This window comes from Leuresthes tenuis, unplaced genomic scaffold (assembly GCF_036924035.1).
Source record: "Leuresthes tenuis unplaced genomic scaffold, fLeuTen1.0.hap1 SCAF_10, whole genome shotgun sequence".
Lineage (NCBI taxonomy): Eukaryota > Metazoa > Chordata > Actinopteri > Atheriniformes > Atherinopsidae > Leuresthes > Leuresthes tenuis.
Window position 1 is genome coordinate 7,473,331 of NW_027325364.1, and position 18,556 is coordinate 7,491,886.

The window sequence follows — 18,556 nt, forward strand, 5'->3', positions numbered from 1 at the left end:
GCATACATTGTGTCCTTAAAACATTTGAGGAAACATGACAAAAGAAGAAGTGGAAGGCCTAAAAAAACAACTATCTACAGCAGATGAACAGTATCTGAATGTGATGTCCTTAAACAATAGAAAAAAAGAAAATCAGCAAAGACCTGACACAGGACCTGAGAGATGCATCCGGACCTTCAGTTGGCCCAAGTCTCATCAGAAATGGTCTCCATGGAAGGGTGGCTGTCAGGAAGCCATTTTTAAGGAAGGGAGACAGGGAAAAATGGCTGAGCTATGTCAGATGAGACAAGAACTGGGATGAAAATCAGTGGCAACAGGTCTTATGATGATCCTCCCCAGAGCCCGGACATCAACATCATTGAAGCAGTGTGGGATCATCTGACAGAGAACGGAACAAAAGGCAGCCAACATCCAAAGAAGAGCTTTGGGATGTTCTTCAAGAAGCCTGGAGAACTATTCCTACTCCTTAAAGAAATAACAGAAAGCTTGATTAAGAGGGTTCAGGCTGTGCTGAGGAATAAAGGAGCTCATATTAAATACTGACTCTCAAGATCGTTATTTTTATATAATTCTAACGACTCACAGAACGATAATTCACAACACATATTTATTGTTTTCCAACAAAGAAATGAGGGGAGGCTCAAGACTTTTGCACAGTACTGTATTTATATTGTGTATATAAATATTTATTTGCTTAAGTGTGGTATGTAAATGAATAGATTTTTTCTGGATATAAAATGTTATTGTATTAGACATTTTAATTTAATTTCATTCCTGTCATTTTTCTTACTGTTTTCCCTGTTGCTTTTGGAAACTCGCTATCAATAGCAAAGATGCAATGCCAACAGTTGGCCATTAAATAACGGAATACATTAAAAAAATAGAAATGTAGGAAATTTAAATAAATTACTACATACAGAAATGAAAAAAATCAGAAAAAAGCTTTTCTTGCCAGATTTTTCTAGAACTATTTAATCTTTTATTTATTCCTCTTTTTATTTCCCGAGTCGTTTACAGATTTAATCTTTATTTCTGGTACACTGATCTTTGCTTCCTGTGTAGCCATTATTATTCAATTTCATGTATGAATCAAGCTTTACTTCATTTTTCTCTTTTGGTTGTTAAAAAATGTTTGTTCAGCACTTCACAGAGTTGAGACGGTAGTCAAAAATGAACTTCGAGAAAAGATTATATTGCTGGTCTTAAATAATCATGGTCAAGTGAAACATATGTTTACATGAACACCTTCAGTTTGGTACTATCCACAACAACCTGTACATGGAGCATAATACAATACAGTACTTTTTTCCCTGCGATGGTGCAACAACTAAGTCACATTTGGGCATTTCTCTTCAAACAGTAACACAAAGGTACACAACAAATACATAAATAGCTCTTGTTTCCCTTTAAATCATCTGTAACGAAATTATATTCATGATTCTGGCTCTTGCTACAACATGTCAATTGACTGATATAAATTAACAATATCAACAACAAATATTAATAATTAGAGCAATAATAATAATATAAAAGAAATCTTGTCTCATATAAATCTGGTTAGCTTACAGTATGAAATGATGGAACAGAGATCATGAGGGCAGCTCGATAAAGTATCAGAGAGTTTCTCAAAATTGAGTCTTGCTATTCGAAATGCAGATGCTCAGTTTTCCATAATAATGTGTTTGCAAGAGAAATTTGGGCTCCATATTGGCTCTTGTAGGAGTCCTTTGGCCCAAACCATTTCCTGAGGATCCACGAGAATGTGCTGAATGTTCCTCAGATTTAAAAATCTCCAGATGGGGTCCTGAGTTTTCTCTTGGGATTTCAGTTCTTCTTAGTGGTGGTAACTGGTGTTGTAACATTACATCAGAGGCTGAATCTTGTGACAACTGTCAGCCTTCCATCCACGTCCCCTTCAGTCTATCACCGTAGTTTGTATCTTTGACTCTGAAATCACTCCGACATGATTCTTTGCCAAGTTATGGACCCTGAGTACCTTGGTGCATCTGATCTGTAGACTCGAGACACTTTAGCGTCCTGAACGCTTTTTGGCTAGTTTGGCCCTCTGCTTTGGACACAACAGGTGACCCTCCCTAACCTAACCCCCCTCCCACCTGGGAAATAAAGGTCACCGTCCAGGGCAGGCTGTGGGTTTGATGCAACGTCCTTGGAACAGCACAAGGTTGGCGGGGCAGTGGCAGCCAGCCACACAGGGCTTGCTACACGGTCCAATTTCATTCCAGTTGTCACAAGTTTTAGTGCATCCCGGACCGCAGGTGTCGTACACAGCATCATGTTTACACTGGGTGGCTGGTAAAGATAAGAGAGAGCAAAAAGGTAACAGAGGATGTTAAGGTGTAAACCATTAAAACTGGATGCAGCAGACCTGGAGCGGAGTTTCCATGTGTCTCCACACCAAGCTTCATGTGAGGTTCATGTCCCATCATCGTTTTTAAAACTCACTAACCAGGATTTTTTTTTCCCAAAATACTAATACAAATAAAGTCAATGACTATAAAAGCCAAGGCTTAACTAAAAAAAAAAGGATATTTTTGTTTTATCTTTACGGTTTTGTAAGAGGCTGAGAAATAAAAGTTTCAGAGGTCAGTGACAATTCTCAGAAAGCTGAAAGTTTTTATGGGGCTATTCTCAAGCAATGCTGGTAGTTGTAGATGCATTTTAAACATGGCCTTAGATCTTCATTGCTTTGATGATGCTGATATGAATTTCACTTGGATATTCCTGGTACCTTTATTACCAAACACTTGATATTTGTAAAAAGCCAACAATAACATTTTGCCATTCAAAAACAGCATGAGATCATAAACAGTTGATGCAATACTGTGCAAGAGGAGGGAAAATTCAACATCACATAAAGTAAATCATACACAAGATGTTTTATCAATGTATTTCATTTTATCGGTTTTTGCAACTTGGATAGGTTTCCCTTTGTCTTTTTAAGTACAGTTACTGCCTTTAAACTGTATTTAAACGGTAAAGTTGAGCTGATTTAAGGATATATATGAATATACACCCTTTGAGCAGTGCATTAGATACATTTAGCCAGCACAACAATAACAAAACTCCAACAATAAATCCTTTAAGGGGTTAATATTGTATTACGTTAATATTGCAGACTGACGGAAACACATTGAAGGGAAAAGGGAAAACCAAAACGCATAATAAGAGATCTTTCAAATTGAATTCACACCTCTCTGAAGCACCTTTATAATACACTAAAGAGATAAACAGGAATATAAGTGCAAGTGTAAGTCTATATTGCTGGGTTTTGAATATGCTCCCAATAGTCCTGAGCTCCTCCCAAATGTGATAGCTTATGGGTGGTGTCACTTACCCATGCAAACGTTGTCTGGCTTCCATAAGATGGGCACTCCTTCCCTCTCGCAGGCTCGGCTGTAGGCGATGAAGGACTCGCAGTAGCAGTTTTTATGGACTGGACACTCACACATGTCAGTCACACATGACCTACAGAGGGTTATTGGTTTAGTTTAGACCAGCTTTAGGGACGGGATATTTAATAGTGACAGTCAGAGCCTTGGATGAATATATTGATCAACATCCTCACATTATTTTTCAATTCTAACTTTAGCTCTCTTAGTTTTAAAGTTAAAGTTTTTTTTGTTTTGTACAGCTGACACAGCCTCGTCCTCACCTGTAGAAAGGGCTAAAGTCCACCACCCGGTGGCACTTCTGAAATTCCCATGACTTTATCTTCTGACATTCCCGATGGGCCCGAAACTTGACTTTAACACTTCCCGGACATAGGAAGGACGTCGGCCTGCGAGGTGGATGCTGCTGGGAGCAAACCTCGTTTCCCTCGACTCGCCACGATTCTGCAAACTCGTCCACATCGAACTTGAACTGGCCATCACCGCCCATGGTGTCATCGCGCTTGTGACCATTGTAGTTGCCACAAAGGCCACAGAGACGTCCACGCAGATGAGGAGCAGCTACAACCTCTACAAAACTGTCACCATCCCATGTGATCTCCAAACCTGCTGGCGGAGGTTTAAGGAACAAAGATTAGCTAAAGTTTAGATATAGTTCTTAATTGTAAAGCAGTTGTGTTTGCTGACCTGCAATGGTGGTAAGCTTGAGCAGGTATCCATCCAGGTCAATGTGCACCCCAGGTCCATGGTAGGGCAGGGCGATACGGGTACCATTCTTCCGGACCGTCAGGTGCTGGTGCAGGCTGAGGATCAAAGTGCCCAACCTCACCTCTACAGACTGAGTCCAGGAGAAGGAGCGAGTCCGCCGAGCATTATTCTTCACCAACACCTGGAATTAAAGTAATAACAGAATTTAAAACTGATTAAAGTATGAGCTGCTGTGATAATTTATTACAAAAAGATATAGTACTTTCTGGATACATATTTTCATTTATAATATAGACATTTTCATGCAGTCACATCAAAAGAAAAATATTTTTCTTGGCAATGTGTGTCATACAGTGAATAGTCCAATAGTTTGTGAAAGCAGACGTTAGCACATATTAAAAAAAAACAGAGAAAAAATACTAGCCTAACTTCACTGAAGGTGCCTTACAGCAACTCCTTTGCAGATAAGGTCTAGTGATTTAACAAACAGCTTATAAAACCACAGTTAAGAATTGAGCTATGACCCAGATATAAAAAGATGCTGAATGTGTTAGGCAGGATTCACACATTCTTATTTGGGGTGAAATTTTGTGTTGCCAAATTAATTCTGGGTCCATTGTTCTGCTTTGCTAGCATAGCCATCAGTGGAAAGTTGAGCAATGTTCTACTTTTTCAAGAATCAGCAGAGGCGACAGTCAACTAATTGTATGTCTGACCCAATGAATAATTGTTGCTACAATTGCAAACGCCAGGCCTACCTCTGTTTGAGTCCTGCCTTAAGCTCTCAAACGTCCTGCTGTTAAAGATCGGGCTTGTCCAAGCAGCTGACTGCTTTGGTGTCAAGCTTAAGCAATAACAAGCTGCAACATGTAAACATGAAGAGAAATACTTTTCCCTTGTATAGCAGAGTTTTGCATCATCTCTCTTTTCTCTCACCTGGCTTCACAGACTCTCAAACTCTTATTGTGTAACGTTTTGAAGATTAAACTCCCATCCTACCGTGAAGCTGGAGCCTGGGCTATTGATGTTATTTCCCTGCCCTCCCGAAGGGATGCCACCACAGTCACGTGTCAGTACATATTGACAAGTTCCCTGAAAGTTGAAGGTCTTGCCATCAAAGGTGTTGTAGTGAGGATCACCAAAGACTGTGCAGACCCCTGGTTCTGGAGACGGAAAAGAAACAAATTCATATAAAAAAAATACTGAAATGCACAAAGAAATAAGTTACAGAAAGGCTAAATCTATTTCTACTTTAAAGTAGCAGCAGTGGAAGGGCAGTAGGTCTCAAGAGACAACCCGAACTGCAGGGCTTCAAAAAAGATGCATGTTGTAAGCTGACAGCCTGCAGTAAAAACCTAATTTATGATAAATGTTCAAATATGTGGCACTGATCTGGTTCACTCAGAAGTGGGATCAGCATCTGTGGTGTGGTAAAGCATCTGCCTTACCAACTGAAACTAAACTTTATATTATGCACAAGTGAGGTTTAAGGGGCATTTGTGTTCCAAAAATAAACCATTTGGGGGAATTTCTGCTGCAGTAAGAATCCAAAAGCTAAAGAAAAATGACCCGAGGGCAAACCACAGTCTGGACTGAAGTTGATGAGGAATACTCAACCGATTCTAGAGGCTGGACTGAGGTTTGTTTACACTGCTTTTCAGAGGGACGATTTATAGTGGAGGTTTTAGCTTATAATTACCTTTATAAATATAATTTACAGTAATGCAAGCAGGTAATCAAGACTTCAGGATCTACATCCACATCAACACAAAATAAATCAACTCCCATTAATATTTTTCCATTATTTTCAGATTTGACCTTTTTAGGTAAATGTTGATATCAGAGGATACTCCAATGAGATGGACTTACTCACTTTCAGTGCAAACTGGACAGCAACCGGTTCTGTTCAGGATCTTATTCTGCAAGAGACAAGGAGCAGGCACACAACGTAAGATGACTCTCAGAGAGATTTGACAGAATAGGAAAAGATGGCAGGATGCCCGACCACGATGAGTGATAAAAAGAAACAGAGGACTTTTGACAGAGAGCAGACATAGTGAGCAGCGTCACAGGCAGAACAGAGACAGAAAACAGAAAGTCAGAATAAAATATCTCATACATCTGAAACCTTTTTAGTTGTTCAGAAAGTACAACTCTGAATTCTTAAATTACTAAAGCAAAAATATGAGGAGGATTGTTTTCAGATTCTTAGTTGTTTTTGCTTGAATTTTAAATGTATAAAATGACTGAAGTGAAATACCACAGACAGAGTGAGAGAAGCAGAAACAACAACAGTTCATTCTGAATATGGGCACTAAACACAGTGTGTCAAGAGTACTTTGCACAATAATCATTGTTCATCTTTGCAGTATGTGCCTCATTTCTGCAAACGGTTAAAAAGTAACAAAATAATTAATTAATTCAAGGCTTTTTCCACATTCATTTATTCTTTCATCTATTTCCCTTTATATTTCTGAATATCCTTATGGATTTTTTAAAATGAATTCCTCTTTATATTTGCTGTTTTATTATTTTATTCTTTTGCAAACTGATTCCTTTATTGTGGCTCTCCTATCATTCCATAACTACTTGTCACTTTAAGCCTTATAAATGTGAATATTTGTATTGTTGTTAGCATCCTAGAGGACATAGTTTGATGACATGTTTAATTGTCTGTATACAATCATTAATATCAAAACACAACATTATATAGAAATTTGGGATGTCTTTTGGCTATCACATTAGGTTAACTCACAAAATCAATTGATTTGTTTCCCAAAACTGACAAAGTAGCATGTGTGCAAATGTAAATGTGTGTGTTTCTGTTCATACTTATTTTTTGATAAACACATTTTATTCACATAACTTGATCAAAGTCATGAAGGTAACGGAAGAGTTTGCATCTTAACAAGTTCACAGTCAAACCAGGACAGCCACAAAGATACTGATACTCCAACTGCTGAACTTTGTCTGTGAAACAGGACCCTCCGTGTGTGTGGGTGTCTGTATGTGTGTGTGTCCAGTATGTTTCAGCCTCCATAAGAAGTGCAGATCAGAGGAGTCTTTAACACACCAATTTCTGGTTGCCTCAGGGATGCCATTTATTGGAGCAGAAACACATTGTACTTCTATCTTTGCGAGGACCCTCACTGATATATAGACTTCAACTTAAACCATCACAACTGAATGTTTAAAATACAACATTAACTTGATTCTAATCTTAGCCACCTTTTGAATGTTAGCACTAGCCTACTGGAATCGGTTCTCTTAAGTGCGCACCACACACTCTTTTTTTCTGTCTTCCTCGTACACACATACACACCACTCATCTGTCATCGCATGCAGACGTTCTCTGTACGCTCAATATACACTCCAGAGTTCTAACCTCTGCACAAAGGGCACTTTCAGTCTTTGAAGAGAGCTGCCTTTAAACAGGCTGAGGACACACACACAGAGAAGAACACACACTCACAAACACATTCAGACGCACACACAGTGACAGAGATTGGTTTTCAGGGGCCTAAATATAGGGAACCTCTTCTTTGCTGTCACTCAAACGTAACACAGACAAAAGGCTGTTCGGAGACATACTGTCTCCAAAGAGAACTCACACACTCTATCGACCTGCTGCTGACCGCAGGACGGCATGGGAGAGTGTGTGCATGGGTGTGTGTTCAGAAGGTTGATGTGGGCTGTGACGACCTCTGTGACAGAGACATGACTGTGATAACTTAGGGCAGGTGTGCAAGCTTGCATGCAACGAGCTAGAGCTAATGTTATATTTCTAGTAATGAAATTGATGGGTTAGATTGTGTATGTAACCCTTGGGTTTGTGTTTTCCCTAGGTAATTGCGGTGCAGTGTGGTGCAATAGGATTGATATGTTCGTAAATTTTGCTCAATACCAGCATCCAAATTCATTGCAGGATGGAATATTTCCCTCATGTAAAGCAATGAAAAGTTAAAGTATGACGCCCAGGGTGGTGCTTGTATGTGTAAGGCTGGATTTATAGTGGATGCAAAGACTTTAAAGGAGTCCCACCAAATCCACAGCATAGATAGCATGTCAGATTTCATCCTTTGATATCACTTTAACATCTGTGGATGCATTTATTGCCTGCATCACACTATCATATATGCATGTGCTACTGAGCAACGAGGATCTACACACACTGGAGATGCATGTAGGTAACTTTTAGTCTTGTTTTGTTTCTGTCCTGTTGTCTTCACTCGCACCAAAGTCCGCCAGTGTCAGAGCATGTTGAGGCACACACAAGCAGTCAATCACAAACAATGTCGTAGCCTGTGCTGTGATTACTTTTAAGAGTCTGGTGTGAGTTTTACAGCCTCCTCTGCAGGGTTCTTGTGTCTCTGTCTGACAATACTTTAAATGCAACAGTGAACTTCTCACACTGTGAGGGTGTGTAGACATCAGAAGATGACTGCATGTGAGGAGTATCTGTCTCCTGCCTCTTCTGTGCTCTCTTCCTTTATTCCTATCTGTGGTACACACATACACAATCAGGATCTGTCATGTTGAAAGAAGACTTTTTTGTAAAATCCACCCTTTTGACACTTTGCATTGTTGTGATGTAAATGTGTGGAGATCTTGACGTGTTTAATTGTATGATTTCTTGCTTTTACTCTGCAACTCACTGCATTCACTCTCCTTTTCACCTTCCTGAACTCTGGTGGTACTCTTGTCTGTGTATTACAGAGGACAGAGTTTGATAACTCTATTTTTCAACTACAGAAACCAAAAGCAAGCGGGTTAATTTGTCTTTAATAATGTTGGAAAGTTACATCCTTGTGCTGTAGAATTTTTCAACCATAATGTTAGATTTTCCCGGCATTTTAGGAGATTTAGGGTCTATTATGTTTGAAATTAATCATTTTGCTGTCATATTAGAGTCATAGTTTCATATTTTTTATATTTCTTTCTATTTCTACATAAATCAAAAAAGGTGGCTAACACCAGAAGTAATGCCTCTTTGAAATGTTTATAGGCTGCATAAGTAAGCTTGTTACTGACATAAGAACCAACATCTCTGTAACCATCTTTAGAATAAAATGTGGAAGAAAAAATAAAAAGTTAGATTTTTTCTTGTATTATAGTAAACTTTGTGTTTTGTGAAAATACCATAGACAAAGTTTGTTTAAAATGATCCCTTTCTGAAATACTACGTTAACAATAGGCAAGTGTGGCATAATCTTGTCAAACATAAATGTTTGCTTAAACTTCCTATAGCCAAAATTAGTAAGATAAACCCCTAAAGCTCTAACATTTATATTTTCTTCTTTAACTTATCAGTTGACAGAGGACATGAAAGGTGTGCTCAAATTCCTTCTATAAATGCTACTAATTTAGTAATAAATTCCACTTTTTGAGACAAAAATAGTTCACATCTCAATAATAGTAATTTCCAGTCACTGACGTCTGGTTTTCTGTGATCTTTCTAGCAAAGTATTGTAAATGAAAAAGGACATGCAAAAACATAATATTTGATCCCAAAGTCTGACATAACAAATGATGTTCACTGGAGACAAAACTCGCTGCAGACCACCAACTTCCCTCTGCAGTTGCCTGCTCTGACCGCAAACAACAGGTGAGGGCTTGTTGTAACTGCTGGAAGCGTGTGAACTTGGACTAACTCTGACACAGGCTTTGACTGCGTGACCGCCACCAGCCGGTGGTATGCAAGGAATCCACTCCATCACCCACCAACCGACAGATGACTTCAGAGCGACCTCTGCGACAGGTGAACGCAGAGCAAACTTTTTTCATGCCAGCAGTTCCCTGAGATTTACAGCTCATGGCATGCATAAGCCGTAAGAAAGATCTCTAATGAGAAAAAATGACCCCCTAATATTGAGGTTCCATATTGATTTCTATACTTCTAAATATGTCTGATCCAAACATATTTTACGACTAATTTTGGAATAACATGATAACTATTTCCCTCAAAAAAGTTGTTGTTCAATGTCAGTCTGAAATGAGATACTTTTCAAACCAAAATTGCAATGACTGGTTGTATTTTGTTTTACAGTGTATTTGTTTAAATGCAGGAGTTTCCAGTATTTTTGGGGCATTAAATTTAAGTGAGTCACTATTCTGAGACATGCATGCATGTCAACTGAGGGTTAGTCATGGGTTGTAAAGTACGAAAGTCAGACTGGGTAGACAGAAAGAGGAAATTAATCAAAGAAAGCAGCAACAAAGAAAGAATGGTTGCTTAAAACAATCAGGATTTCCAGATGTGTAACCTGCAAGTAGAAGAAAGCCACTGTCACTCACCGAGGGGCAACTGGTGATTGGAACACATTGTTTGGGGCGACACTCGATGCTTCCTTTAACACAGGCACAAAGAGTGCAGTTGACCGATGACCACATGTCTCCTTCCTACAGGGATGAAAAGACCCAACAGGATCACACAAGCATCTAAGTATTCTACCACTATTCGTTTATTCATCTCTCCATCCAGCCATTTGGTCATCACTCTGTCCAACCATTCATATCTCTAGGCTTTCATCTTATCCATATGTCCATCCATCAGTCTGTCTGTCCTTACAGTACATTCATTCATCAGTCCATTTATCTCCCCACCATCCATCATTTGATCCATCTTCCAGTCATCTGTCCATTTATCCATACATACATCTTCTATACCTTTCCACATCCATTCCTTCTTATTTAACTAGTTATCTATCCAACCATCGACTGAATTAATTTATTAATTCATGTAGCTACTGTTCAATTTGTCCCTCCATCCAAAATGCAGCTTATCTGATATGTCTATTATTAATCTTTTTATTAACTATACACTACGTTCTGTGTTTTGATTTTCCATTGACCAGTCATTACTTAATTAATTTATCTATCTATGCACTCAGCCCTATGTCTATTATCCATCCACCCAGCTATCATACATTTATCACTCTGCCTGTCAAGTCATTCATTTATTCTACTAATTATCCAATATATCCATCCATCCATCCATCCATCCATCCATCCATCCATCCATCCATCCATCCATCCATCCATCCATCCATCCATCCATCCATCCATCCATCCATCCATCCATCCATCCATCCATCCATCCATCCATCCATCCATCCATCCATCCATCCATACATCCCTTACCCTGTAGATCTTGTTCCGGACTCTGCAATACTTCACCTCCTCCACCTTAACATATGACAGACACTCATCACACCAATGGTCACCTTGGCAACTACCTGGTCGCGTGCACCGCTTTTTGCACACCACTGTTGAATCCTGAGACAAATGAGGACATGGCCAAGGAGTTTATAGATTAGAAAACAATCTAATAATCCTCTATTAGTCATTCAGTAGGGACTTTGATTAGGGATGTTAGTTAAACAACTCTTAAAGTAGTAGCAGAATAAATTCTACTCAAAATAAAATTGAAATTGAGAAAAACACAGAGAATGTGCTATCCAGGTAGATACCTTGCAGGTGCAGGTGGTACAGTTGTCATGTATGAAGGAAGTGCCATTCTCATAGACCTCACTGTGGAATAGACAGCTTCCCAAAGACAGATCAAAGACCTTCCTCTGACCTGGAGGAGGAAAAATACAGTCAGATAAAGAAAGCACAAATTTTTTGATAATTTTACACTTCATTCATCCAAAAAGCTATTCAGAGGTTGTTCAGAAAAACAAAACAAAAAAAAAAACTTTTATGTGGTGAAAGTTAGAGAAACTTAGTTACTGGAACAGACCAGATGAGAATTGGCTCTAAAGTGACATAATGATGAACAGCTGCTTAAATTATTGTCTTTACAGGCCTGTAAAGTTGTCTGATACAACCCTTCAGAGGTTCCAGCAGCGTCATTAGCTTAGTTTTTCTGTGTTCAAAGAGGGTTACATGTTTCATTGTCTGTGTGTGTTCTGACTCCAACTAAGTGGGATATGCAATTTATATATATATATATATATATATATTGTTATTGTCATTGTTGAGCCATTACAAGGTGTCATTTGGACATTCTCAGAGACAAGTTTTTTGTAAAAAAAAAAAACTGATATGCTGGAAGCCAAATATGAAACATGACAAGAAAAGTTAAACACCTAAAAACAAAAATCTTTAGATCCATTTCTGTTTTTCCAACAAATGTGGCGGCTTTATAACGTTGTCCAGTTGCTGGTCTTTACCTATACATCTGGGGCAGCACTGTCCAGGTGGGGTGTGGCTGAGATGTGCAGGGCAGGAAAGCACAGGACACACCTCCTTCATGCAGAGAGTCCGCCCCCCCTGGAACAACAATACAAATTAATAAACAAAAGGCAATGGCTGCCAGCAAAAGATAAGACAAAGCTTCACTACATTCACGTTTCATCTTACCAATAGATTTTCAAATTATATGTAACTTCACATTCTTAATTATCTAAGTGAATTGAAATCTACAGTATTCAAATGTGAGAATATCAAACTACAAAAACATAACAATATAAACTATTTAGTACTAGAAGTCGCAAATCCTCTTTAAAACTATTTAGATTATCCTTTTTTTAGCAGAATTTGTTCAAAATTGGCAGAAGCAGCCAGTGTCCTAAACGTTATTTTGGTATTGTCCACAAAAGAAGATATGCATCGGACTTAGTCAAACTCGTCAAATCATTTACACAGACAACAAAAAAGAAGGAGTCCCAACACATATCCCTGTTGCACTCTTAGAGGTCAGTGCTTTCCAGTCAAAAGTGACCAGTTTAATACCAGTTGATTCTTACTATTAAGAAATGGGAAAGGTTTTTAGATATATATCCATACTACTTATTCACTTATTCCCTTACTTCATATTGTCAGGAATTAGGTTATGAACATCCTGATTACGTTTCCCATTGTCCTGTATTCTACTAATTTTAAACTAACTAGTGTTTGGTGCTTGGGTCATGGTCAAAAAACTTTAAAGAAATATGTAAATTTCATTGATTAAGCTTAACCAAATAAAGATGAATACGGTGTAGTCATTTATTTTCCATAATGATAAACAGTCTGCATTTTAGTCCAAGCTCAAAAAGGACTTCTGAATTACTGATGGATAAACACATTTACCCATCGTTAACTCAGCTAACTCAGTAAATCAGTGGTACGAACTAATAATTTGTATGTGTGTGTATTTGTCACAACGGTTTACAGGGTGTTCCAACTAGGTGTCAGCACATTAATGCTTCCATGTGTTTATGGACATATCTGTACAGTTTGTTTGTCTAAGGGGGTTGGGGGGTGGGGGGGGGGAGCACAGGACAGAGGACACATAGAAAGAGGTACATGGGAGGAATTGAGACGGGAAAAATACCAAAGAGAAGAATGTTGTTCCAGCCAAATATTTGTGACTCCCAGGAGACTCCAAAGCTAACTAATTTGTAGGACAGAGTCCCTGCTCAAAGGTGAGAATGTACATGATGTGTGTACTCACAGTGCACGTGCACTTGATGCAGGGTTTTCCTTCTGGACTGAACTCTTCCTTCTCTTTATACAGGCGACCCTCAAAAATACAACCTGGACAGAGAAAAGTTACATGCAACGAAAAAATATCATTAAGTTTACTTTCACTTACACTTTGTGAATGCACACCTTCCCTGTCTCCTCAGAGAGTGCCTCTGAACTGAGTTCAAGAAATTGTAAGTATTTTGTTCTAAACATCTCGAGCTCCTGTAAATTAGACTTTTTGCATAAAAGCTGTCTTTTTTTTTCATTTTCAAAAATATGACATGATTTGCCCTTATAGGGGTCTTCGGTTCTTTCTAAAAGTAATTCAAAACACTTGATAAAAGGTACATGAAAGTAAAACAACACTCTTCAGCTAACTTCCTGAACTCACACAGACACAGTTTGAGATTAAATATGATATTCGCAGGTCCGGGGCAGATTCTGACATGTACTCACTTATTGAATCATATGGTATTTTCACGTGATTTGGAATATAATCCACTGAATATCCATCTATCCATATTTTGTATCTGCATCTCCTTTTATCAGGCAAAAAGCAGGGTACATCTTGGTCGCCAATTTATCACAGGGCTCCATTTGAATGTTTAGCACAAATTTAGCATAATTTACTTTTAGATTTAAAATCATTGTCACTTACACAGCCTGATAAAGGTGATTTGACTGTGGAAGATTATTATTTTCTTGTTCAAGAGTGGAAAACACTAATTTTTTTCTGAAAGCTTAAAAAGCTTATCTTAATAGTAAACAGGATTTTCCATTAATTATAAGACATTTCCAAGTGAATCTGACTAAAGACGAATACTTTCTTGATCTGGTGCAGGAACCCTGGTTGAATTTTAGTTCATACATTTTTGGGAAATAAACAAAGAAAGACACTAATATAAAATTTGTACTCACTGGGGCAGGTGGGGCAGCACTTCTTTGGGTGGATTTTGGGGTTCTTGCAGTGGATGACACATTGGACCTCAGCCTCAGTGATTACACCTTCCTGGTACAAACAGGGGAAATGTAGTCTTCAGAATGTGAATGTTTATTATTGCTCCATGCCCAATTCCCTTCCTTCTCATACCATGTATCAATATTTCCTTTTATCTGACCTTCCATTGCTCCATCTTTGCTACGTCCTCTCTTAAATCTTACCGTTCTTTTCCCCATCATATTTTCATCCAACTGAAGCCCTTCTCCACCATTGATACTTATTTGAACCATTTTGCAGAAATAACCATCTCTTTCATCCCTGTCTCTTTTTCAGCTTGACCTTGTCCACCCATTTCCTCTCTTCTTTGCCCCATTTCACCTTCCTGTGTTCCTTTCTTTTATAATTACTGCCTCCTTTTCCTTTTCTCATACCATTATTTTCTCTCTGTTTATGTCCCATATTCCTTTACTTCCATGTCTTTATTTCTCTTTTAGTTCCCTTCCTCTTTCAATATGTCACTCATACATCACTTAATCACCGATACCTTTCTTCATCTTCTCCATCCTTCCATACTTAACACCTCCCCGTGTCTGTGGCCTTCATCAAACAACAGCACATCTGCATGTTTTTCATTTCCAAGATCATATATTTCAGTTAGACCCATCATAACTCCATTCACTTGTTTCACCTCTCATCTGTGGACAGTCAAAGTAGCTGTCTCACATACACACCTGACAGCGTCTTGTTATGCAGGGTTTGGTGGAGCTGGTCCAGGAAACTGAACTGTTATAGGATCGTCCATCTAACATGCAGCCTGAGAGATGGAAAAAAGATTGTCACAGCATGCAGAGGGTTCACTCAACATACATTTTCTTTTCATTTCAGACCTCTGTCTGAAGATTTTACAATCAATGGGTAGTCAAGTCCAGGCTGTATTTTTGCATAAGATGATACTCAGAGACAAATTGAAACCTCTGGTCATGCTGCAAATAAAAATCTACTGCAGGAAATTGTTGTTACTCTTGGAAAATTTTCAAGAGGTTTTGATGAAAAAGCACTTTCTCTACTCTCAGACAAAACTTGGAATTATTTGTGTCTTGCCAATAATACAACAACCTGAATATTTAAATTTGATAGAAAGAAGTAATGTTCACAATATTGTTATTAATGAAGAAGAATATTAAATTGTGATTCAGGAAGTAAAAACATCTGGTACACTTCTTTAGATAGAGTTATAACTACGTTTTTCTGTCCGTATTAATGTCAGATAGAGTTTTATGACACACAGTAAAATGTAGGAATTTTTATGGTAATCGCTTCTTTGCCCTCTTATATAATGTCACATTGTGTTGTACCGCTGTGTGGGACGAGTTAGGAAATATAACATCATTACTAGTTTACAAAAGTAGTATGGGAGACATGTCCCAAACACTTTCTGAAATTGCTGCCTGAAAATTTTATCCTCATTGATTTTTAAAAGATAGTTAGTGTAAAATGTTCTGAAAATAGCTTGCATCTAACAGACAAAAACACTTTTCATTCAAAACCGACACCCTTGTTTTGTGACATTTTCTAGCTGATGTTATTTTAAATCTGAAAACAAATGAAAGATTTGTAGCAGCAGGATTGGTTCTCTCCTTTCTCTCACTCAGTAAAGCAAAGCGGCTGCACAGTAGTAGACTTAAATCTTCATTTTTTTTGTGGCTTTAATTAAATTCTACATATTTGTTAAGATTTATAGCTATATTTATATCTATATTATGTGGATGTATAAACTCCTTGAACTTAAAAGTTATAAAAAGGTGTGAATATACACTCATCTCTACCTCATACCTCCATATTGCAGCGGTAAGGTGTTTTGGTCATTTAGTTAACCAAATGGTACCTAATGCCCAAACTGATAGGCCAGATGACTCTTTGTAAGTCACAGCCACTGAGCTGTCGACCACTGTCCACTCATTCCTGAATGAAGAGCCTATTCATTTCATCCCATTTACAGTAACCGGGATCAGATCAATGTTTAACTTTCCATGCGATGTAACCTGATCACAGCCATTGATCGACTTTCGTCTTCGTAAACCAAACCCTCTTATACTCTATCAATGCTGCAGGGGCACATAAAGTATTTTAGAAAAAAAAAGATGAGATTAGATAGCAAGAGATTCCATAGAGACTCATATCCTGTTCACACACTCACTAACACAGATTGAATTGACAACATAGCTTTCTCCATCCAGCAAGAGAGATTTGTCAATATCTCTGGATGAATTTGAAAATGTGGTGTGAGGTTATATATCTGCGTTTTTTGTATTATTTTGGGTCTGATTTGGGGATCTGTTTGGAGGTCACTTTTGCTCTGTAAACAAGACACACCATTTCCTAAAAAGACTTTTGAAAAACAGAAATTTAAACAGAGTAGATGGTAAACAAGAGGCTCGAGTGATGGGGAGAAACATGCAACGAAAAGCACTCAGCAAACTTTTCGAAGATGGAAGGAAATCTTGAAGCAGAAATAATCAAAAGCCTCTGCTCAATGACTGAAGCTCAAATGAAGCTTGAGGATTGTATGTAAAACACCAGCTTTTTATTACATAATGAAAACGAGTAAAGCTTTTTACTAAAGCATCAGTAGTTTTATAAGAGTTATCTAGATCTATGCACTTATTTGTACATTTCTCACTACTTTAAAATGTTTTAAAAAGGTAATGCCACAAGCCAAAGTGTATTAGTTGTAAGGTTGTTTGCTCAGGCCACAAGAAGAGAGTAGCAAGTTTTTATAGTCTTATGTGAAACAGCTTATTTTTTCTCCTAGTTTTAATATAAGTATTCGTGCTTATTTGAGCATAACAATTCATTTTAAAATTTTAAAATACTGACATTCCATGGGGTTTAAGTTAACTTTACTGCATATGACAAAATATAAATGTATTTGGACTTATTAATGACAGTTTTAAATTTGACCACATAACATTGGACTTGACCAGGAACAATATGTGAGTAGTAGAGTCAACCAAGACTGCCAAGTCTGAAATCTTGTGCTATTCTATTCTATTCTATTTTTTAGTTTATTAGGTACAAATCTCTTTATTGTTTAAACAATTTACTTATAATGGTAATGAAGGGACTTTTTCTTTGTGTTAAATAGTTCCTAGAAACCCTTTTTTGAAGTTTTTTTTTTTTAATTAATCTATTTAAACTGGACTTTTGTTACGCTGCAGCATGTATAAACTTGTTAAGGCAGTTAATAAACTTTTCTGATGTCATCTGACTGCTATTCTCTTTCACTGGAAGTATGATTTCATTAAAAAGTGAAAAAACACTAATATGACAAGTAGAAATTAATGTGTTTTTCCAGATAAAAAAGACACAGAGGGGTCCTAAATTTGGTCACAGTTACCACAAGGCAACCACACAACAACAAACTAACACGGGCTGCCGTGACAACGTGGGGTTTTCTGTGTCGGAGCTGAACATATTCCATCTCTCTTAATGAAGTGCTGCGTCATAAAACAGCGAACTGCAAACAAAAGGACCGCGCCCCTGCTGAGAGCTGGGGAGTAGGTGTCTGTGTTTTTATATTTCCATGGAGCCACATGGCCTCATAAGTACAGGGCCAGCCTCTTCCAAAGTGAGGACTTTTAAGGGGCTTTTGGGTTTATTTTAGAGGGGAAGCTGGTGCAGGAGATTCTGGTCCTCCAATAGCTTCTGGACAAAAGCTAATGAAATTAAAAGCCTCTCAAAAATGAAATACACTGACTTTTTAATGTTATTCACGGAGAACAAACCGATTAAGAGTTTTTTTTTTCTTTTTTAGTTTTTCTAATTTTTCGTATCCATTTTCTAGTATTGCCTCATTAAGATGATTCCAAGGAACCATACAAGTAACTTGAAACTTAATACAAGCGGAGCGATCCATCCCTCTGAATAAGTTATATTTATCGCTGTGAGGCTTTTAGAGTCTGTACTATCATTATTACTGACAGAAAAAGATTTAAACTACATATTCACACTTTCAAGAGCCAGTTAGTTTATTCAGATTAATTAA

The 18,556-nt window shown here is 37.8% G+C and overlaps 1 protein-coding gene across 2 annotated transcripts in view; it reads right to left on the minus strand.

The window, feature by feature from the left end:
• Positions 1–1,010: 1,010 nt before the first annotated feature.
• bmper (BMP binding endothelial regulator) overlaps positions 1,011–18,556 on the minus strand; it is a 36,451-nt gene continuing 18,905 nt past the window's right edge. The window contains exons 4-16 of one of the 2 annotated variants that reach the window (XM_072393774.1): positions 15,243–15,325; positions 14,490–14,580; positions 13,558–13,640; positions 12,293–12,392; positions 11,588–11,697; positions 11,259–11,393; positions 10,413–10,517; positions 5,992–6,037; positions 5,118–5,281; positions 4,098–4,299; positions 3,674–4,016; positions 3,356–3,486; positions 1,011–2,310 (exon numbers count right to left, since the gene is read on the minus strand). In XM_072393774.1, the coding sequence (XP_072249875.1) occupies positions 2,129–2,310; positions 3,356–3,486; positions 3,674–4,016; positions 4,098–4,299; positions 5,118–5,281; positions 5,992–6,037; positions 10,413–10,517; positions 11,259–11,393; positions 11,588–11,697; positions 12,293–12,392; positions 13,558–13,640; positions 14,490–14,580; positions 15,243–15,325 (1,775 nt within the window). In that variant the 3' untranslated portion in view covers positions 1,011–2,128. Of the gene's footprint in view, positions 2,311–3,355; positions 3,487–3,673; positions 4,020–4,097; positions 4,300–5,117; positions 5,282–5,991; positions 6,038–10,412; positions 10,518–11,258; positions 11,394–11,587; positions 11,698–12,292; positions 12,393–13,557; positions 13,641–14,489; positions 14,581–15,242; positions 15,326–18,556 lie in introns of both variants that reach the window. The other variant, XM_072393773.1, reaches the window with a different exon arrangement.